This window comes from Macaca thibetana, chromosome 10 (assembly GCF_024542745.1).
Source record: "Macaca thibetana thibetana isolate TM-01 chromosome 10, ASM2454274v1, whole genome shotgun sequence".
NCBI lineage: Eukaryota > Metazoa > Chordata > Mammalia > Primates > Cercopithecidae > Macaca > Macaca thibetana.
The window spans coordinates 28,012,811-28,035,900 of NC_065587.1; the positions used below are offsets into that span (position 1 = coordinate 28,012,811).

A 23,090-nucleotide genomic window follows, 5' to 3' on the forward strand; every position below is an offset into this window, starting at 1 on the left:
CCGTCCTGGACAGGCAGTACTAGGGGTAGAAGGGCCTCGGGGCTCAGCTCAAGTGAACTGCAACAAATGCAACTACAGGAGACACCACAGAATGAGGGGGATGTTGAAGAGGAGAGACAAAAGTGGGTGGGATGGCCGGGCACGGTGGTTCACACCTGTAATGCCAGCACTTTGGGAGGTGGACGTGGGCGGATCACGAGGTCAGGAGATCAAGACCATCGTGGCTAACACGGTGAAACCCCGTCTCTACTAAAAATACAAAAAAAAAAAAAATTAGCCAGGCGTGGTGGCAGGTGCCTGTAGTCCCAGCTACTCAGGAGGTTAAGGCGGGAGAATGGCATGAACCCAGAAGGCGGAGCTTGCAGTGAGCCGAGATCGCACCACTGCCCTCCAGCCTGGGCGACAGAGCAAGACTGTCTCAAAAAAAAAAAAAAAAAAAAAAAAGTGGGTGGGATGGTGAGTGCTGGGTGGAGCTGGCTGCTCAGAGCATGCAGAGTTGGGGTTGAGGTCTCAGACCAAGAGTGCAGTAGCGCTATCTCGGTTCACTCCAACCTCCACCTCCTGGGTTGAAGCAATTCTCCTGCCTCAGTCTCCTGAGTAGCTGGGATTCCAGGCACACACCACCACGCCCGGCTAATTTTTGTATTCTTAGTAGACATGGGTTTTACCATCATGTTGGCCAGGCTGCTCTCGAACTCCCGGCCTCAAGTGATTTGCCTGCCTCAGCCTCCCAAAGTGCTGGGATTACAGGCGTGAGCCACTGTGCCTCGCCAATGTCATCACTTTTAAAGGAGCACTTCTATTCCTTCCCATCCTCCCTCAAACACATCATCTTGTCTGTCTCCACTGCTGTAGCCCCAGTATCTGACACCTAGTAGATGTTCAATAAATGTGAGTAAATGGATAGTAGGCTGAAATGATACCTGTTTCAGCAGCTTTCCTGTACTTTTCAGAACTAAAGGTGATCATTAAGGGGGAGGCAGAAGGCCAGGCGCGGTGCCTCATGCCTGTAATCCCAGCACTTTGGGAGGCAAAGGCGGGCGTATCACCTGAGGTTGGGAGTTCGCGACCAGCCTGACCAACATGGAGAAACCCCATCTCTACTAAAAATACAAAATTAACCGGGCGTGGTGGCTCATGCCTGTAATCCCAGCTACTCAGGCGGCTGAGGCAGGAGAATTGCTTGAACCCGGGAGGTGGAGGTTGTGGTGAGCCGAGATCGCACCATTGCACTCCAGCCTGGGTAACAACAGCGAAACTCTGTCTCAAAAAAATGATAATAATAAAGGGGAGGCAAAATTTGAATCCTTTGATGTCACCCAGGATCCAGGAGACATTCTCTCCTACAAAGAATGGCAGAAGGAGCAAGACGTACTGCCCATTAGTACATCTGGGTCACTTCAGGTGACCCAGGCATGGTGGTTCATGCCTGTAATCCCAGCACTTTGGGAGGCAAAGGCTGGAGGATCACTTGAGACTAGAAGGTCAAGACTTGTGTGGGGCTGGGCACAGTGGCTCATGCCTCTAACCCTAGCACTTTGAGAGGCTGAGGTAGGTGGATCACTTGAGCCCAGGAGTTTGAGACTAGCCTGGGCAGCATGGCAAAACTGTCGCTATAAAAAATACAAAAAATTAGCCGGGCATGGTGGAGGTGCCTGTGGTCCCAGCTCTTCAGGAAGCTGAGGTGACAGGACGTCCTGAGCCCAGGAGGTCGAGGCTGCAGTGAGCTGTGATCATGCCACTGTACTCCAGCCTGGGCAACAGGGCAAGACCCTGTCTCAAACAAAAAGTGGCCAGGCACAGTGACTCACACCTGTAATCCCAATACCTTGGAAGGCCAAGGCAGGCAGATCACTTGAGCTCAGGAGTTTGAGACTAGTCTGGGCAACATGATGAAAGCCCATCTCCACCAAAAATACAAAAAATTACCCAGGCATGGTAGTGCACACCTGTGGTCCCAGCTACTCGGGAAGCTGAGGTGTGAAGATGCTTGAGCCAAAAGGTGGAGGCTGCAGTGAGCCATGACTGCACCACTGCACTCCAGCCTAGGTGACAGAGTGAGACCTTCTCACTAAAAAAAAAAAAAAAAGAAAAGAAAAAAACTTTTAAAAAAGGCCTCATGTTATTCAAACTTAGGATTCCCCTCTTATTACAGCTTTCTGCAAGTGCAGGTGTCTCCTGGCCTCCACCCCCCTGGTTGGAGAATCAGTGCAAGAAAATGCTGGCACTCTGGCTTACATCTAGTCTGAGTCAGCAGAACAAAAATCAGAAGAACAAAATCCCTGGGGCCTCAACCAGAAAGCAATATGGCTGTGGAGTCAAGGGATCTCCAAAGCTGAAATAAATAAGAGTCAGTAATGATGGCCTTGCCACCTGATACAGGGCTGTGGATGGGTTGAAAATACTGGAAACTCATTTGAGTCACAAATTGCTGCCACACTCTTTGAACCCAGAAGTAAGTGTGCCCTTATTTAATGGCACAGAACCAGTCTCTTGCCCACAAGAGTCTCTTGTCCACAATCCCTAGTCCCTCACTCCCTCTCTAACTCAACCTCAGCTGCTCTAAGGAGAAATGATGAGGGCAGGGATGAGGTCCCCCTGTCTTCAAGGGTGACCAAAGGCCATGAGCACCTGAGTAAGCTAAGGAACACTGGGGACAAAAGTGCCTCAAAACGTTTATGTCTCTTGGATATGGGTGCATAAGCCACCGTCCTACCTGGCCTCATGGGGGAAGGGGAGTTTCCAAATTCAACTGACAGGGTTTGGGCAAGTTTCACAGTGCAGAGAGAAAAAGCCAAGTGCTGTGGGGCCCTTTGGGACAATTCAATGTCTTGTTTTGTTGCATCTATACCTGAATTTGTGGTAGGAACTGGTGCTTCTCCTTCCAGCCCTGAAGTGCCAAAGGGGGTTCTCTCAGTCAATGCTAGTGGGATAAACTCCCCTGCCATTTAACCCCCATGGATGAGTCAGGTTTTAACTCAGTTTCTCTGCCCTCTGATGTCCAAAACTTTCACCATACAGATGATGTCCTCTTGGATGGCAAGTCAAAAGTCCCAGTCCTGGAGATCCTGATCATAGGTTACCACATCTCCACCAGCAGTGGGGACTGACAATCCCTGACAAAATTCCATTTCTTGGAATACAACTGCTGATTCACAAGGTTTTTTTTGTTTGTTTTTTTGTTTTGTTTTTTGTTTTTTGAGATGGAGTCTTGCTGTCACCTGGGCTGGAGAGTAGTGGTGCGATCTCGGCTCACTGCAACCTCCGCCTCCCAGGTTCAAGTGATTCTTCTGCATCAGCCTCCTGAGTAGTTGGGATTACAGGCACATGCCACCACACCCAGCTAATTTTTGTATTTTGAGTAGAGACGGAGTTTCACCACGTTGGCCAGGCTGGTCTCGAACTCCCGGCCTCAAGTGATCCGCCAGCCTTGGCTTCCCAAAGTGCTGGGATTATATGCGTGAGCCACTGCACTCGGCCAATTCATGATGTTTAGTCCTTCCAGGAGTCAAGGAAAAGCTTCTGGTGGTCCTTCCACCACCACCAAAAAAGAAGGCTCTGCACCTTCTCAGACTCCTTGGGTAATGGAGACAGCATGTGCCTCACTTGGGCATCCTACTTGGTCCTTTACATCTGCTAACTTGCCAACCAGCACCCTTTAGAGCAGGGCCCAGGCCGCAAGGCTGTATTGGAAGCTGTCTAGCAAGCCCACTCTCTACCTGTGGGTCCTCAAAACCCTAATGATCCCTTTAAGCTATATAAGGTCTCTGTGACTAATTTTGCTAATTGGAACCTTTGGCAAAGGGAAGAAGACTGCACCCAGAGGTGCCCCTGTTTTGGACTTACTGCCTGTCTCCCTGACACAGTGGCCAGGTACACCTCTTTTGAAAAGCTTACTATCTGGGGTCTTCTTACAACAGAATACCTGACCCACAAAAGGCTGGCTTTTATGGAATGGTGTACTTAAGAGGGAAACGGTGTATTTAAGAACACAGCTAGTCTAGCCCTGCTGACATCTCAGTTTTACATGAAAAAACTGGCAGCTAACCCTTTGGGGGACACTAATATCACCCACTCCACCAAAGCAAAGTCACTGGCTCAACAACAGGAACCTCAATTCACAGAGGTTCTCCTAAATGCCAGGGCCTGGTTCACTGATGGGCTGATGAAGTGGAAGCCTCATGGTGTCCACAGGGCTGCTGTGGCTGTTCACCCTCAGAAGCAGCTGTGCAGAATGGAAAATGGATGAGTAACTCTGCTCAGTAGGCCCTGAGCCAATACTCCTCTTGGTAACCCTTGTTATATTTTTACTGACTCTTGGGGCATTGCCAATGGCCTAGGTGTTTGGTCTGACACTTAGAAAACCTCAACTGGTGGATTAAAGACATCCATCTTTGGGGTCATGAACTATGGAAATAAGTTTTGGCTGTGATTGCTCTGTGTGCATCACGCATGTAGATGCCCGTGGTTGAAGCCTGTTCTCTGATGAGACCAACTGAAATAAGGCTGTTGAGGGAGCCTGCACTAGCCATATTGCCATTGGGATCCATCATTGTGCTGGACATGGCAACACATCCACCATCACGGACTGGGCACAATGGAAAAGACTATTTGTGTGTGTGTGGCGGGGGGGTTTGCTTGTTTTTTTAAGATGCAGTCTCACTCTGTCGCCCAGGCTGGAGTGCAGTGGTACCATCTTGGCTCACTACAACCTCTGCCTCCTGGGTTCAAGTGATTCTCCTGCCTCAGCCTCCCAAGTAGGTGGGATTACAGGCATGCACCACCATGCCCAGCTAATTTTTGTGTTTTCAGTAGAGACGGGGTTTCACTATGTTGGCCAGACTGGTCTCGAACTCCTGACCTCAAGTGATCCATCCGCTTTGGCTTCCCAAAGTGTTGGGATTACAGGCGTGAGCCATTGCAGCCGGCCAGAAAAGACTATTTCTGATGCAGAGGCTACCACCACATACCAGGCTGTGATTCCTACCAAAGGTTGGCCCATTTCTTTTGCAAAGGAGGAGGTCATCTTACATAGGACATGGCCCCAGCCTACTCATAGCAGATCAACTTCATTAGACTTTTGACCTCTTGGGGCTATTGATGGTGCCTTACCACTGTTTCAGGTTATTGGATTGTTCCAGTCCTATCAGCCAACTCTGGGCACACCGCTGCAACTCTTGAAACTAATCTGTGTCATGTTTTGGCTCTCTAGACCATCTGCAGTGTGACAATGGTGCGCCTTTTATCACAAAAGCCACTCAACAATAGTCGTGGTATTCAAGAGATCTTCCACACTCCTGCCATCATGAGCATCTGGCATTGCTGAGTATTAGAATGGCTTCCTCAAAAATCGGGCTGGGCACAGTGGCTCATGCCTGTAATCCCAGCACCTAGGGAGGCCAAGGCAGGCAGATCACCTGAGGTTAGGAGTTCGAGACCAGCCTGACCAACAGGGTGAAACCCCATCTCTACTAAAAATACAAACATTAGCCAGGCATGGTGGCGGGTACCTGTAATCCCAGCTACTCTGGAGGCTGAGGCAGGAGAATTGCTTGAATATGGGAGGCGGAGGTTGCAATGAGCCCAGATCGCGCCATTGCACTCCAGCCTGAGCGACAGTGCAAGAGTCCGTCTCAAAAAAAAAAAAAAAAAAAAAAAAAAAAAAATTCAACTCAAGGTCTCTACTCTACTTTTCTCCCTCCCTCCTGGTCCACACACTTTCATAAAGCATTTTGTTTTGTTTTTGTTTTTCGAGACGGAATCTTGCTCTGTCGCCCAGACTGGAGTGCAGTGGTGCGATCTTGGCTCTGCCTCTTGAGTTCAAGCCGTTCTCCTGCCTCAGCCTCCCAAGTAGCTTGGATTACAGGCACACGCCACCACGTCCAGCTAATTTTTGTATTTTAAGTAGAGACAGGGTTTCCCCATGTTGGCCACGCTAGTCTTGAACTCCGGACCTCAAGAGATCCATCCACCTTGGCCTCCCAAACTGCTGGGATTAAAGACGTGAGCTACAGCACTCCGCTTTTTCTTTTTCTTTTTTTTAAGTAGAGATGGGGTCTTGCTATGTTGACCAAGCTGGTCTCAAACTTCTGGCCTCAAGTAATCCTCCCATCTCAGCCTCCCAAAGAACTGGGATTTCAGGTATGAGCCAATGCGCCTGGCCCTATTAAAACATTTTGGTTACCAAATGCAGCTCTTTAAAAAGGCTACTTCCTAGAAAGGTGTATCTGAATGAAGAGGTGTAGGAAGGTTACAAAGACCTATTTTCAAAATTTGGGATTCTGATCAGACTCTTCCTGGGCACATTGCTTCCTTGCCTTCCCCTAGCAGCAACCCCAGGCCAGCCTGGTGGGCACACCTTCTAGATGGCAGTCTAACTATAAGGGGGCCTAGGGGCTCAAACCTGATTGTGTTTCAGACACCTGGATTCTCTTGTTGGACTGACATGGTCTTAGAGCATAAGAATAATGACCACTTGGGCAAGTATGCTGCTCACCAAGACCCCTTCGAGTGGTACATATGGGACAAAGCAGGGAACATAATGGGTCTCTGTGCATTTTATAAAAATGCCCTTGTTCCTCTTGGACCTGACTCTTCCAATCAAAAAGTCTGGGTGTACGAAGCAGGTAACTGGAAAAAGAGATGGCTGGTACTGGTCAGTCCACTCACCTCTTTTTCCTTAAAGAGGTGACTATAGGTACTGGAATGAGACACTGATTTGGGAGCAGGAGCAGCAATTCTGGCACCTAGGTAGAAAGTACTTTGGATTCCAGGAGATAAAGAGGAAGAGGCATTTATGATCTTTGTCCTTCATAATTGCCCCTGAAGACTTTCTTATGAACATCATAAAAAAGATCTGGTGCAGCTCTCCCAAACTTTTGCAAGCACCTTAAATTTAACTGACTGCAAAGCTGGGCATAGTGGCTCCTGCCTGTAATCCCAGCTACTTGGGAAGTTGCAGGGGCGGATCGCTCGAGGCAAGGAGTTCAAGGCTGCAGTGAGCTGCAATGGCACCACTGCACTCCAGCCTGGGCAAGACTGAGAACCTGTCTCAAATAAAATAAATTTAACGACTGTGGGTTCTGCCTTGCCCCATCAGATGGCTTTGGCCACTGTTTGGTTTGCTCACCATTCCCATTAACCTTACTAGAAGTCCACTGGAAAGAGCAGGGGATGTCCCTGGCTCCTGCACCTTCCATGAAAATCACCAGTTGTCATTCCCATCCCTATTCCCATAGACCCCACTCAGCCATTCTGTGTCCGTATTCCCATAGACCCCACTCAGCCATTCTGTGTCCCTATTCCCATAGACCCCACTCAGCCATTCTGTGTCCCTATTCCCATAGACCCCACTCAGCCATTCTGTGTCCCTATTCCCATAGACCCCACTCAGCCATTCTGTGGACAGAACAAGTGCTACCTTGCTGGCGGCATGGACAAATGGGATAGATCGGACTAACTGCTCTCAGGCTGTCCTTCCAAATACAAGGACTAGACTGAATTATTCAAAGTAAACTGGGGGCCAGGCGTGGTGGCTCACGCCTGTAATCCCAGCACTTTGGGAGGCCAAGGCGGGAGGATCACGAGGTCAGGAGATGGAGACCATCCTGGCTAACACGGTGAAACCCCATCTCTACTAAAAACACAAAAAATTAGCCAGGCGTGGTAGTGGGCGCCTGTAGTCCCAGCTATTCGGGAGGCTGAGGCAGGAGAATGGCGTAAACCCAGGAGGCAGAGCTTGCAGTGAGCCGAGATCACGCCACTGCACTCCAGCCTGGGCGACAGAGCGAGACTCCGTCTCAAAACAAACAAACAAACAAACAAACAAACAGGAAACTGGGAAGCTACTCGGGAGGCTGAGGCAGGAGAATCACTGGAACCCAGGAGGTGGAGGTTGCAGTGAGCCGAATCACACCACCGCACTCCAGCCTGGGTGACAAGAGTGAAACTTCACCTCAAAAAAAAAAAAAGTAAACTGAACTGGGAAACCAAAGCCCTACCAGGTGGCCAGGACCTGTGCCCCAACAAATGTAGGTCCCACTTGGGGGACCCCCAACAATTATAAACATTTTCTAGGGGTAACTCTATGTGCCCTTATGATTGCACTTGTGTGGAAGCTAAACATTAACTTGTCATCCTCCCCGAAATAGTGTCTGGCCTCTTCAGGGTGGTCAAAAGAGACCTTCAAGTGTTAAGCAAATACCACCAATAGATTATGTAGCCCACAGACAACTATGGACATTTTTGTTTTTGTTTTTGAGATGGAGTCTTGCTCCAGGCTGGAGTGCAGTGGTGTGATCTCAGCTAACTGTAACCTCCGCTTCCCAAGTTCAAGCAATTCTGCCTCAGCCTCCCAAGGAGCTGGGGTTACAGGTGCCTGCTACTACACCCAGCTAATTTTTTTGTACTTTTGGTAGAGACGGGGTTTCACCATGTTGCCCAGGCTGGTCTCGAACTCCTGACCTCAGGTGATCCGCCTGCCTTGGTCTCCCAAAGTGTTGGGATTACAGGCGTGAGCCATGGCACCCGGCTGACGACTGTGGAGATCTTTCTAAAGTGAGGCTGCTCTTGGTTACTCAGGGGAGCTTCTTGGACTGATAATTGACTCATTCCTTAATGTGCACTATAGGGAGAGTTATCCCTATGATGGGAGTCCTCTGATTAGGAAAGGTGATGAAACATTTGTCCCTAACTTTAGCTGGGTGATCCGTTGTACCACCTTGGCCCTGGAAGGCATTCATGTCAGTGGCAACTCACTGGCCAGGGTGGAGGTGGTATGGATGACAGACTTGCCCTAGGCTTCCTCCCTGTGAACCACCAGTGGAGATTATGTAACATCTAATATATCCTGCTGTACCTGGATTAATGACTTGGGCTGAGTGGAAAGGTCAATATTTGAGAAAGTCACTTGGCTTACTTAGGTAGACCTTGATGGTTTATAGGATTTGTTCAGCCTATTGAGTTGAAAACCCTGGGGTCAGCTGGGCGCGGTAGCTCACATCTGTAATCCCAGCACTTGGGGAGGCCAAGGCGGATGGATCACAAGGTCAGGAGATTGAGACCATCCTGGCTAACATGGTGAAACCCCATCTCTACTAAAAATACAAAAACAAAATTAGCCGGGCATGGTGGCGGGTGCCTGTAGTCCCAGCTACTTGGGAGGCTGAGGCAGAATGGCGTGAACCTGGGAGGCGGAGCTTGCAGTGAGCCGAAATCGCACCACCGCACTCCAGCCTGGGCAACACAGAGAGACTCCGTCTCAAAAACAAACAAACAAACAAAACAAAACAAAACAAAACAAAAGAACAACAAAAAAAGAGAAAACCTTGGGGTCAGGACTGGGGTTAACATTGCAGGTTGGACTCATTCTGCTGTTTGAAATGCTGTTCATTAAATTAAATTCTGTAAGACACACTGAACTGATTTGCTCTATGCCTATTGGCCAGATTAATCAGTGACTGATAAAATGGCATACCCATAAGAAAACTGTCAGAAGCCAAGACAGTATATAAATGAGGGGTGAATATTATTGGGAGATAATTCTTCACAGGTCTCTCACATTTCTGTATGTGTCTTGCCAGCTAAAACTATGAAGGCCTTTGTTCTGGACTATCTTTTCAAGGAAGCTGGTATGGCCTTGGAAGACAGACACAGGTGCTTTGCATCCATATAGCAAAGGACAGGTGTTCTTGTGACCTTGGTGGAGATAATGCCTCCCGTTAGTGCAAAGGGAAGGCATACCAACCATCCAATATAAAAGACACAAATTCTGTTAGCTCTCTTCCCTCCTCCTTTCCTCAATAAAACCCACTGCATGTGCAGGATTCACTTGGTCCTCTTTGTGTTGCCCTATGGGAACTAGGCTTGGGAAATGGCTGTAAGAAAATGCTGGTACTCTGGCTATTACTATTGCTGTAATAAACTGTCCTTTGTATCTGACCCAAGAGTGTCTTGTCTAGTTGGGTGCAGTGACTCACGCCTGTAATCCCAGCACTTTGGGAGGCCAAGGCAGGTGAATCACCTGAGGACAGGAGTTTGAGACCAGCTTGGCCAACGTGGTGAAACCCCATCTCTACTAAAAATACACAAATTAGCTGGGTGTGGTGGCAGGAGCCTGTAATCTCAGCTACTCAGGAGGCTGAAGCAGGAGAATCGTTTGAACCTGGGAGGCGGAGGTTGCAGTGAGCTGAGATTACACCACTGCACATCAGCCTGGGCAACAGAGCGAGGCTCCGTCTCTTTAAAAAAAAAAAAAAATGTATGTCTTCTGTGAGCATCTGTGAAACTGCAGTAGGCTAACTTAGCTTGCAAACAGAGTCAAATCTCTTGACTATTCAGTTTTTGATTTGAAGTTTGTGCTTTCTAATATTTCTTCATGACTCAGTCTTGGTAGGTTTTGTTTTTAGGAATTTGCCTATTCATTCATTTACTCATTCACTGATTTGTTTTTGAGACAGAATCTCACTCTGTTGCCCAAGCTGGAGTGCAGTGGTACAATCTTGGCTCACTGCAACCTCCGTTTCTCCGATTCAAGTGATTCTCATGCCTCAGCCTCCCAAGTAGCTGGGAGTACAGGTGCATGCCACCACACCCAGTTAATTTTTGTATTTTTAGTAGAGACAGGGTTTCACCATGTTGGCCAGGTTAGTCTCAAACTCCTGACCTCAAGTGACCCACCCACCTCAGCCTCCCAAAGTGCTGGGATCACAGATGTGAGCCACCACGCCCAGCTGGAATTTGCCCGTTTAATCTAGGGTATCCAGTTTGTTTCCATGCAACTGTCTGTAGTACTTTATAATCCTTTCTACTTCTGTAGAATTGGTAGTAGTGTCCTGATTTTCATTTCTCATTTTAGTAATTTGAGTCTTTTTCTTAATCTAGCTAAAGGTTGTCAATTTTGTTGATCTTTCTGAAGAAGGAACTTTTGATTTTGTTGACTTTTTCTTGTTCTTTTTCTATTCTCTAGCTCTGTTCTTATTGGCTTCCTTCTGTTAGATCTTTCATTCGCTCTTTTTTTAGTGTCTTAATGTATAAATAATGTGTATAGTTCAGTTGCTGAATTTTTTTTTTTTTAAGAGACAGGATCTTGCTCTGCTGCTTAGGCCAAAGTACAGTGGTGCCATCATAGCTCACTTAGCTCACTGCAGCCTCAAACTCCTGGGCTCAAGCAATCCTCTCACCTCAGCCTCTGGAATAGCTAGGACTACAGGTGTGCACCACCATCCCTGGCTAATTTTTTAATTTTTTGTAGAGGGGCCAGGCGATTCTCCCACCTCAGCCTCCTAAAGTGCTGGAATTATGGGTGTGAGCCACCGTGCCCAGACTCTTCTTTTTAAATGTAAGCATTTATAGCTATAAGTTTCTTTCAGCACTGCTTTTGCTGCATCCCATAGGTTTTGGTGTGTTTTTGTTTTCATGTGTCTCAAGATATGTAACTTTCCTTATGATTTCTTTTTTGATCCATTGGTTGTTTAAAAGTGTGTTGTTGTTCAGGAGGGGTAGCTGACACCTGTAATCCCATCACTTTGGGAGGTTGAGGCAGGCAGATCACTTGAGACCAGGAGTTCAAGACCAGCCTGGCCAACACGGCAAAATCCTGTCTCTACTAAAAATACAAAAATTAGCCAGGCACGGTGGCATGTACCTGTAGTCACAGCTACTCGAGAGGCTGAGGTGCAAGAATCACTTGAACCTGGGAGGCGGAGATTGCAGTGAGCCACGATTGTGCCAGAGCAAGACTCTGTCTCAGAAAACAAAAAGTGTGTTATCTTTTTTTTTTTTTTTGAGATGGTGTCTCACTGTCGCCCAGGCTGGAGTGCAGTGGCGCGATCTGGGCTCACTGCAAGCTCCATCTCCCAGGTTCACGCCATTCTCCTGCCTCAGCCTAATGAGTAGCTGGGACTATGGGCGCCTACCACCACGCCCGGCTAATTTTTTGTATTTTTCTTAGAGACAGGGTTTCACCATATGGGCCAGGATGGTCTCGATCTCCTGACCTCGTGATCCACCCGCCTCGGCCTCCCAAAGTGCTGGGATTACAGGCGTGAGCCACCGCGCCCGGTCGTTGTTTAATTTTTAAAAATTTCCAGTATTTCCTTTGCTACTGATTTCTAGTTTTGTTCCATTGTGATGGGAAAATACACTTTTATGACTTTAATCTTTAAGTTCACTGAGTCTTTTTTGTGGCCTAAAATGTAGTCTGGTCTATATTTAATAATGCCTTAGCCCTTTTTTTTCTATTATTAATTTTGTTTTTAATTTTATAGAGACAAGGTCTCTGTTGCCCAGGCTGGTCTTGAACTCCTGAGCTCAAGCGATCCCTCTGCCTCAGCCTCTCAAAGTGCTGGGATTACAGATGTGAGCCACTGTGCACAGCCTCCTTTTTTTCTTTTGGGCACACTGAAGTTCAGCTACTCCACCCCAGATTCCAGCAATAAAGCTGTAGCCTGGCAGGAAGGTGGCCTGCCAGAACTGAGAATTTCTAGGGAGAAATTCTTGAGCCCAGCCACCTGTCATCTTACCGGTGAGAAAACTGAGGGGTCAGAAGGCATCATCCAAGATTACAGGGGCCCATGGGCCTACCGGCCATGTACACTGAACCATTGCAATTTCTTGTCTGAGAGACTGCCCCATGACATCAGCAATGATCACAAGGAAACAAAAACCTCCACCACAGATTCATTCAAATGTTTACTGAGCATCTACATGTTCCAGGGATGCCTTAAACCCTGAAATGACCCTGCCTGTGCAGGGCCTGCCTAATCTAAGATGGGCCTGACTGTTCTGTTTCCAGGCAATGAGAGTTGCGATAATCAAAGAGTTGTGGTGCATTTATTCATGCCTATTTCACAAATGCACCAATTTGTCACCTAAGCTAGCTTGTGTATTAGGTTGATTACACCCTCTTTCTAGAAACCAAAGACACTAAGTTTTATTATTATTATTTTTTTGAGACAGTCTCGCTCTGTTGCCAAGCTGGAGTGCAGTGGTGCGATCTCGGCTCGTAGCAACCTCCGCCTCCCAGGTTCAAGCGATTCTCCTGCCTCAGCCTCCCAAGTACCTGGGACTACAGACGTGCGCCACCACGCACAGCTAATTTTTGTATTTTTAGTAGAGATGGGATTTCACCATGTTGGCCAGGATGGTCTCCATCTCTTGACCTTGTGATCTGCCTGCCTTGGCTGACACTAAGGTTTTGAAAGCTAAAGGACCAGGCAAAAAAAGCTCACCGTGTCTGTGGGACTGGAATTTTTTTTTAAAGGTACAAGGAAGCCATTAGGTAAAGTGAAAACCTGCAGCACAGAGAGTTCAAGGAAGTTACTGCAGAGCTGTGGCCAGGCAGCTCCATCAGGGTTTCTCATCCCTGGTGGCTGTCCAGGAGTACCCTAGCCCTGCCGTGGAGGTTTCCATATAATTCAGCTGCTGGGCCAGTGAAGGGATGAGACTGCCTTCTCTGATTTGGGAACAGTAAGTGGGGAATTACAGAATCTCAACCCCACCCCCCAACTTGATACTCTGGTCAACTGCTGTTTGAGACTTGGCAGATTGGGCTCTTGCTGTGTTGTGTAAGGACAGGGCTAAATAGGCACGGCACTGAAAACTGCCAAGGGGCTCCCTGGCCCATCTAATCTGTCTTTTACCACTGTCTTGACGTAAAACAGGAATATGGTCCCTTTCTTTTTTTTTTTTGGAGACAGGCTTTTACTCTGTTGCCCAGGCTGGAGCGCAGTGGCGTGATCTCGGTTCACTGCAGCCTTTGCCTCCCGGATTCAAGCAATTCTCATACCTCAGCCTCCTGAGTAGCTGGGATTATAGGCACGCGCCACCATGCCTGGCTAATTTTTGTATTTTTAGTAGAGATGGGGTTTCACCATGTTGGCCAGGCTGGTCTTGAACTCCTGACCTCAAGTGATCCACCCGCCTTGGCCTACCAGAGTGCTGGGATCACAGGCATTAGCCACCGCCCCTGGCCCAGTTCCATTTGACAGATGTGAAAACCAGGGTGTAGAGAGGTGAGTAATCTGATGTGTAAAACGGAGCTCAACCACATTAGCAGAACTAGCAGAATTAGTAGGTGATGGATAGAGATATACAAGGATTTAGTGCAACAAATGACCTTCTATGATGATGGAATCTGGTCAGGCAAGTCTGATATCCACAGGACAAGCCATCAGAAAGGGCAAGCTGGAACTCTGGGCACAGGCTGATGGCTGGCCTTGCACATAAATTACTATTGCTGCACCATGCTGTGGACTACCAACTACCCTCTTTACCCTGACTCTATGGAAATAGAGTCATTAATGCCTTTAAGTTCAATCAAACTAGAGAAGAATTCTAAAAAATCCAGAACCAATGCAGAAAACTCATCTTTAAGATTCTATTTGTTTAGAACCACTTCTGGCACCAAAATCTGTATCAGTCAGATTCAACTAGAGAAGCAGAACCAGTAGGGCATATATTGAGATTTATTGCAAGGAATTGACTTCAGTGATTGTAGAAGTGGCTAGTCATGTCTATACTCTGTAAGACAGGCTATCAGGAGGGGCAGGCTGTCAGGAACTCTCACCAAGCGCTGGGCTGCTGTCCACAGGCAGAATTTCTTCCTCAGGGAAGCCCTTAGCTCTGCTCTTTAGGCCTTTTGACTGATCAGGTCAGGCTGACCCAGATTATCTGAGATAATCTCACTTACGTAGTCGACTGGGAATGGACTTTTGTCATATCTACAAAATACCTTCACAGCAATACCTAGATTAGTGTCTGACTGAATTACTCGGGACTGTAGTCTAGCTAAGCCGACACATCCAAAGACCATCCCACTCACCACAGCCTTGCTGTAGGCTCAGGGTCTCTGGATCAGCCTTCAACCACTTCCCACTGGTGTACAGGATGGACAGCATCATCTGCCTAACCTCAAATCCACCTGCACAAGCAGTACCTGGGCATTTTTTTTTTTTAGTTGAGGTAAAAGTCACATAACTGAAACATTCTAAAGTATACACAAATTCACTGGCATTTAGTACATTCACCTCTACCTAGTCCCCAAACATTTCCAATACCCCAGAAGTAAACCCCTTATCCATTAAGAAGTCACTCCCCAAGCCACCCTCCCCCTGCCTGGGGATTTTAAAGCCAAGCTGGACAATGTTATTGGGGATAACTCGGACGTGTTACGCCTGCCGCCCTTGCTAATCCACTGGGGCAGAGGTGTCTTCCTCACCCCAAGGCAGGCACTGAGGCCAGCTACTCTTTCACGATGGTGGGTCTGTAGTTGGGCTTGACAGCTTCAGCGAGCTCCCGTGCGTACATCTCATACCTGCCCGTCATCTGAAAGCAAAACAGATATACTTTTGTACTTTAGAGGTTCTGGTTTTATAAATCCCCATCGCTTACACGCCACCACCTCTTGCCACTGGAGGGCAGTCATGGGACACGAATGCATCAGGAAGGCTCGTTGACAGTGACCTCTTGGCACTGATTCTGGTACTGTGGTAAAGTTCACAGATGCCACGATGACTCATACAGCCCAGTCTGGGCTGCTGTGACCTCTTCGACCTGTCTATCCGGAAAGTGTGGTCTGCTGAGGCAGGAGGGAGAAGGGGAGTCCTGTGGTCCTGCTGCTCCCCAGAAGAGCAGCCTACAGCCCAGAGAGGACCTGCTCCAGGTCATCAGCCAGTTGTAGAAAAGGCTGGGATTTGAACCAGGGGCTCCTGGATGGGTCTGGAGTTCTGTCTACTCCATGTGGCATCTCATCATGGATACAGAGCCTAGTGGGGTTGGAAAGCCCACCCAGGGTGCTCACACCCAGCACGCACTCCCTCCCGCCCTCCTTTCCCAAGGTGGACTACTCCCATAAAGCCTTGACAGGAGCTCATGCCCATTACCAAAGTTGGGAAGGCTTCTGCTTCTAAGAAGTGTCTAATGAGAAAACACTTGGTTTACTGCTCCTGGGATACTTATTAAAAAGAGTTGGCCAGCATTCTTGACTCCGATTTCTGATTTGGGTGGAATCCTACATTCATCCTAGTTGCCCAGAAAGAGGAGAGAGAGGTCAGGAGACTCTCTCATGCCCAACACCTCAACACCTTGTGTGTCTGACAAGGATCCGAGACTGAGGAACCCATGCTCAGAAAACAGGATCAAGACCAAAAAAGCCCATGTCTGGGTGGATTAGAGGCCCTGGTGGTCTCTCAGTCACACCGGGGAAAGTCAGTTATAACAATGGACATTTATTTGCTATACGATTTGCTTATAAAAGGTGGCTGAGGCAGGGCACAGTGGCTTTTATCTATAATCCTGGTATTTTGGGAGCCCAAGGTGGGAGGATTGCTTGAAGCCAGGAGTTCAAGACCAGCCTGGGCAACATAATGAGACTCAGTCTCTATAAAAAATTTAAAAATTAGCTGGATATGGTGGTGGTGCATGTCTATAGTCCCAGTTACTCGGGAGGCTGAGGTGGGAGGATGGCTTGAGCCCAGGAGGTCAAGGATGCCATGATCGATGGTTGTGCCATACGGTCCAGCCTAGATGACAGAGCCAAGACCTTGTCTCCATGCCCTCTATTCCACCAAAAAAAAAGGAAAGGGGGTGTTGAGTTGGTGGAAATACTTTCGGACACTAATACAGCAAACTCTGAAGCTGTGAGCCCTTCTAGGGTGGAGTCCCATCTCAGGAGGGCAGACGCCTCCATTCCTCTGACTCCTGACATCACAGGGCATTAGGTGTCAAAGCCAGCATGTGACCTTCGAGTTAACCCCCTTATTTTACAACTGGGAGTACTAAGGCTTGGGAGCAGAAGGGGCTTAATTAAGGTGACCAAGGAAGGAAGGTTGTGGCAGAGCCACTAGATTCCATTTCTCTGCATGACCCATTTCCTGCTATCATCAAGGCCTAGACTACAGGGACTAGCCACAAGCAGAACCAGACATGCACATTTATCTTGTGATAAGTGCAAATGCCTGGAAAGGAAAAAGGATTAGAGGAGCCAATCCATTCTATTCTCTGGACAAATGAAATTGAGATTAATTTGTCTGAAGGCACCCAGAATCTAAATCAGATGAGAGGAGAATTTATCGCAGCCTGCTGCCTGTACATTGTTTGACCCAACTGTTCCTCCCAGGAGCCAACAAAGAGGCAGAGATTCCACCCTCAGCTCATACAGAGACCTCGGGTGGGAGCTGGTACCTCATGCTGCCATGGGCAAGCCCACAACAGCAGTTCCCAGCCCTGAGAGCAGGATGAGGGCCAAAGCAGAGGGGCAGGCAACAACAGGGGTCCTGGGGACCTACCTTGAAGTTCCAGACATCATTCACCTGCTGGCAGAGGTTTAGGTTGAGCTTAGCAACCAGCAGTCCATCCTGGCTACGGGACAGCCCAGGAGTCCGGCTGCCATCAGGGGCTGCCACATAGCTTGAGCCATAAAAGTAGCCAAAGTCCTGGTGAGCTTCAAAGGAGGAAAGAAACACATCTGTGAGTTTGTGTAGATGCACTGTGGGCTCTGCAGAGGGTCAGGCACCTTCAGGCAGGCCCAGGACACAGGGTCCATACCATTACAGGCGTGAGCCACTGCGTCTGGCTTTTTTTGGGGGGCGGAGGCCGGGGGGGGAACAGAGTCTCACTCTGTCACCCAGGCTGCAGTGCAGTGGCGCGATCTCGGCTCACTGCAACCTCTGCCTCCTTGTTCAAGCTATTCTCGTGCCCCAGCCTCCTGAGTAGCTGGAATTACAGGCGCGTGCCAGCCTGCCCCGCTAAGGGGCAAAATGCTGAGGCCCAAAAGGCCTGTGTCTCATCTTAGGCCTGAAGGCCCAGCAGATTGCTGCAAATGGCCCCCTTATGCTGCTCCCCTTTGCCCCTGGGGAAATGTCTAAATGTTACCCTTCTGAGAGGTGTTGCTCCCACCCACAGCCTAAGGAAATCAGAAGGTCACACTCTGGGGGCTTCCTATGAGGGCCCCCACAGTGAGCTGGAGGCTCTGCCTTCATCTGCCTTGCCACCTGCATCACCCGCACCCTCCCTCCAGGCCTTGGTCCCTTCACCAGTCAGGGAGGACTAGCAGCCACCCCACACATGTGTAAGGAACAGGTGGGGCTGGGCAGGGCCTAGCATGGTCCAGATGCAGCAGGCACCCAGTGGATGCTCATTCCCCTGCTCTTTCTGCATCTCTATTTGCAGTAACTAGGATCAGGAACTCCAGAAGCCGGGGGCCTGAAGCGGGGGCATCTGCGACCCTTTCAGGAAGTGTTTTCCTGGAAAACAGATCCGCTCAGAACCTTCTGGTTTTTCTTTTCTCTTTTTTTCTTTTTTGAGACCGAGTTTCACTCCTGTTGCCCAGGTTAGAGTGTGATGGCGCGATCTCGGCTCACCGCAATCTCCACTTTCCAGGTTCAAGTGATTCTCCTGCCTCAGCCTCCCAAGTAGCTGGGATTATAGGTGCAGGCCACCATACCCAGCTAATTTTTTTTTTTTTTTTTAGTAGAGACTGGGTTTCTCCATGTTGGCCAAGCTGATCTTGAACTCCCAACCTCAGGTGATCCACCCGCCTTGGCCTCCCAAAGTACTGGGATTACAGGCATGAGCCACCGTGCCCGGCCCCCTTCCAGCTTTCTAGAGGACACTCTGAGCTAGTTCAGATACCTCCTTGGTGAGGGAGGCAGTCCCTACCTCCCTCATTCTTGGCCAGAGACATGGGAAAGGAGTCTTTAGGGTTCTTAGCAGAGGTGAAGTGGTATGTGCCCTTGGATCAAAACAAGCCATAGACTCTAGAAACCCAGGGGCATCCATGCCAATGCCCTGTGGCATCTGTACAGCTGGTTTGGGCAAGGGGAGGGGGGACAAGGACAAAGAAAAGTGGAGAGGGAGATCCACAGGCTGAATGAGAGCCCCTCTCCCTTTCAGAGAACTCACAAAGGATCCCCCACATTCTCTCAGTTCATCTTCACACCAGTCCCGGGAATGGATGGAGTCCAACCCACTCCTCAAGCCCAGGACTGCCTATCCACACCCCAGTCACAGCCTGATTCCCACACTGCAGGCAATAAAGCAGAGAGGAGTTGGCACCTCCTCCTAGGTGCCAGGCACACAGACATGATCTATGTGGCAGATCCTGACCGGAGGAAGCAGACAGAGAAGGGGAGAAGAAGGCCCACTCCTCAACTGCAGCCACCATGGTTCATGAGACATACCTTTCTTTCCATCTCCTGAGGTAAACTCGTTCGGGAAGTGCTCCTGTGAAATAAGACCAAGGTAAGAGGAACCTATAGGTGGCACTACCACTACACTCATTCCAGCTCACTCAGTCAGAAGAGCACGGCAATCAGGCCAAGAGGTGAGTCAGCCGGGAAACAGTTAAGGTGAGCTGGAATGGTCTGTACTCACGGGGCAATTAAGCGCTTATTAAACACCCCTGCTGAGCAGCCAGCCCTGGGCCAGCGGGGAATTTGACAAGCAGAGTAAAAACCTGGACGGTGCCTTTGGGGAGTTTATAATCTGAGACAAGAGAAAGACACTGGGCACAAACTGGTCCTCAGGGCTGTGGGCACCTGAGGCTGGCCTGAAGTAATTAAAAACCCCAGGCCAGGGTCTGTGAAGGCAGTGGGCGGGTACACACACTGCTTTCAGTATTTCCTCCAAAGCCTAATGGAAACTATACATCAACCTGTGATGGGGTTACACAGGCTAACTAAAACATCAGGTTTCTTTTATTTTCATTTATTTTATTATTTATTTTGGAGACGGAGTTTCATTTTTGTTGCTCAGGCTGGAGTGCAATGACGTGACCTTGGCTCGCTGCAACCTCCATCTTCCCGGTTCAATCAGTTCTCCTGCCTCAGCCTCCCTAGTAGCTGGGATTACAGGCGCCTACCACCACATACGGCTAATTTTTTGTATTTTCAGTAGAGACAGGGTTTCTCCATGTTGGCCAGGGTGGTCTCGAACTCCTGACCTGAGGTGATCCACCTGTCTCGGTCTCCCAAAGTGCTGGGATTACAGGCGTGAGCCATTGCATCTGGCTTTTTGGGGAGGGTTGGGGGGAACAGAGTCTCACTCTGTCACCCGGGCTGCAGTGCAGTAGTGCGATCTCGGCTCACTGCAACCTCTGCCTCCTTGTTCAAGCTATTCTCATGCCCCAGCCTCCTGAGTAGCTGGAATTACAGGTACGTGCCAGCCTGCCCTGCTAATTTTTATATTTTTAGTAGAGACAGGATTTTGCCACATTGGCCAGGTTGGTCTCAAACTTCTGACCTCAGGTGATCTGCCAGCCTCGGCTTCCCAAAGTGCTGGGATTACAGGCATGAGCCACCACACCCAGCCAAAACATCAGGTTTCTTTATGCCGCTAAAGTCAGATCGACTTAGTGTGGAAACCTTGGTTATCTCAGACTGAAAAGATCCTCTGATTAGAGTTTGATATCTGATTAATAAGGATGAGGAAGAGATATAATAAGTGCATTCTGTTTGGCAGTCAAAACTGTTTAGTGTATGGGGTCAAGGGGGAAAATACACTGGACATTTGGACGTGACAGGGTGAGAACTGCCATGTCAAAGATCTTTTCAAAATGGCTTCAGCCAAATACAAAAACAGAAAAAACAAGAGGACAGAGAGATCTTGAAAAAGTAACAGACCAAGCCAGTTTTACCCCTTTCCGGACCCTAGGATTTGTGGATGTGTGCAAAGGGAACGTGGTGTCCCCACCAGGGCCACCAGGGGGCGGCTCCTCCCCCCAGCCAGACCTCGGGACTTACGGTGCCCACGCGATTGATGGCGCAGGTGAAGCAGTGATTGGCAATGGCTGCGTTTCTGGCCTCGATGGGCCACAGGGACTCACTGTAAGAGAAGACCAAGAGGAACCAGGTTGCCGACTTTCCAGCCAGACTCAGTGGATGCTTAGCCCTGAGCTTGGCCTGGCTGCAGGCTTTCCTGGGCTGGTGGTGGGGACAGCCAGGAGACTCACTGGTCACAGCCCAAACCTGCAAGCAGGCCAGCCTGTCCTCAGCACCTTGCCCTGGCCTGAACAGCCTCTGGGAAGGGCCTGCTGCAGGCATAAGACACGTGGCTGCGCTCTGTCAGACGAATTGGCAGCCCTGGATCAAATCCTCATCCTGAGCCTCAGTTTCCTTTTCTGAAATGTCCTCAAAGGAAGACTATGAAGACTGAATGACCCATGCAGGTGAAGATCCAAGTGGTAGGAGTTCCATAACCACCACTTCCTGCCTCCATCCCTTCTCCTGGAACCCACCTGCTGGGCTGGGCAGAACCTCTCCTGGTGAATGCCAGAAGGGAGCCAGGGGCCTGGCGGGCTTGTCAGGGCCTGTGAGGGCTGAGCGCAGGCTCTACCTACCCTACCCTAACTCTCCTACCCTGCTGTGCTGCCTTACAAGGCAATCTCCAAAGTGGGAGATTTGAGGGCCAGTAAACAAGAAAGGAACTTAGGTAATAGCATAAGGGGTCAGATTCAGCAGCAGGGTCACCTCCTCCAAGCTGGAACATTTCCCAGTGACTTCCCAGTTCCCTCTTCTGAACCCTGAGTCTCTAAGTAAAGGCTTCCTGGTTCTCCTACTGGCCAGGGAGGGAGTGGCCCAGGAGGGAGGCACCCCACAGGCTTGGATGAGCTGTGGGCCTTCTTCACTCCAGCACCTGCAAAGGGAGAGTGCAATGGGAGACATGGCCCCAACCAGAGATCCTGTCCTTCTCTGGCCCGCCAACTAAGATGTGACATGGAATCCAGTGGGCCTTCTTGTCGCCAATTATCTTTTGTCTGAGTAACACCTTTAAGACTCTGGATTGAGGCTGGGCACTGTACATGAGGCATGACTGTAATCCCAGCACTTTGGGGGGCCGAGGTGGGTGGATCATGAGGTCAGGAGATGGAGACCATCCTGGCTAACACAGTGATACCCCGTCTCTAGTAAAAATACAAAAAAATTAGCCAGGTGTGGTGGCGGGCACCTATAGTCCCAGCTACTCGGGGGGCTGAGGCAGGATCATGGCGTGAACCCGGGAGGCGGAGCTTGCAGTGAGCGGAGATCGTGCCACTGCACTCTAGCCTGGGCGACAGAGCAAGACTCCGTCTCAAAAAAAAAAAAAAAAGACTCTGGATTGACAGGAGTAATGCCCACTTAGAAACACTGTGTAACTGGGAGCAAAATGCCCTGGAATCTTCCTTCCTGACAGCATGCACCTGGTTTAAACCAGGGAGGAGGTGGAGGGGGTGGGTGCTTGTCATAAGCCTAATTCTCAGGAGGATTCACAAGTCTGAAAAAATGAAAAATCACAGGCTTGATTGAGGGGACTCATTTTGCTGCTTTTTTCCCCCAGCTGCTAAGCCAAGCTGACAAAACTTTTCAGAAATGATTTTTACAGAAACACACCAGTAAATGACATTTTCAGGAATTAAATAGACACTTGCAGGGCAATTGCCATAAACATCTTAGTTGCAAATTCTCCAGGGAGGTGTCCTGTGTAGGACCCAAACCCACAGCTGGCAATAAAATTTATGCTCTCAAAGCCACCAGGGGAAAGGAAGCTGGGATGAGTGAGAGCCCAGTGTGTGTAGGAATCATGAAGTCTGATGGGGGAGTGGGGACGTTTGCCATATTTCCAGTGCAGTACACACAAATCCCTAAAAATAATCGCAGTGGGAAGGTAAGATGCAGCTAGAGGATAGGATGGTGACTTGCCAGTGAATGTACACAGGTAGTAGAAATCTCTGGTCACCCAAGCTGTAAGGAACACATCCTTGGATTATGAGGATAACCTAATCAAAAGCACTCAGACACTACTGTGTACTTAGAACTGTGGGACTCAAAAATGAATGAGGACACCCTGCTGACCCACGTGTGTGCATGCACATGTGTATGTCTGTCTGATACAGGTGGCAGAAGGTGCCAGAAAAGGGGATGGATGGTTCTGGATGCTGTGATCCAATGTTGGTGGGGATTTGCCCAGCATTGTGTTGAAAAACACTATCAATTCCATCATTCATCATTTTAAGAAAGCCACCCAGGATCCTACCATCCTAATAAACCACCTGTTGCCTTTTATCCACACTCTATGACTATCCTTGTCCATAGGCAAACTTTTTTTTTCTTTTTTCT

General features: G+C 49.0%; 2 protein-coding genes across 3 annotated transcripts in view; both read right to left on the minus strand.

Annotated features, from left to right (window-relative positions):
- SNRPD3 (small nuclear ribonucleoprotein D3 polypeptide) overlaps positions 1 to 23,090 on the minus strand; it is an 82,039-nt gene that overhangs the window by 33,713 nt on the left and 25,236 nt on the right. The gene's annotated exons all lie outside the window — the stretch shown is intronic.
- The window catches only part of UPB1 (beta-ureidopropionase 1), a 33,206-nt gene continuing 24,563 nt past the window's right edge, over positions 14,448 to 23,090 (minus strand). For both annotated transcript variants that reach the window (XM_050746222.1, XM_050746221.1), the window contains exons 7-10: positions 20,739 to 20,820; positions 19,179 to 19,221; positions 17,286 to 17,440; positions 14,448 to 15,324 (exon numbers count right to left, since the gene is read on the minus strand). In XM_050746222.1, the coding sequence (XP_050602179.1) occupies positions 15,241 to 15,324; positions 17,286 to 17,440; positions 19,179 to 19,221; positions 20,739 to 20,820 (364 nt within the window). In that variant the 3' untranslated portion in view covers positions 14,448 to 15,240. The remainder of the gene's footprint in view (positions 15,325 to 17,285; positions 17,441 to 19,178; positions 19,222 to 20,738; positions 20,821 to 23,090) is intronic.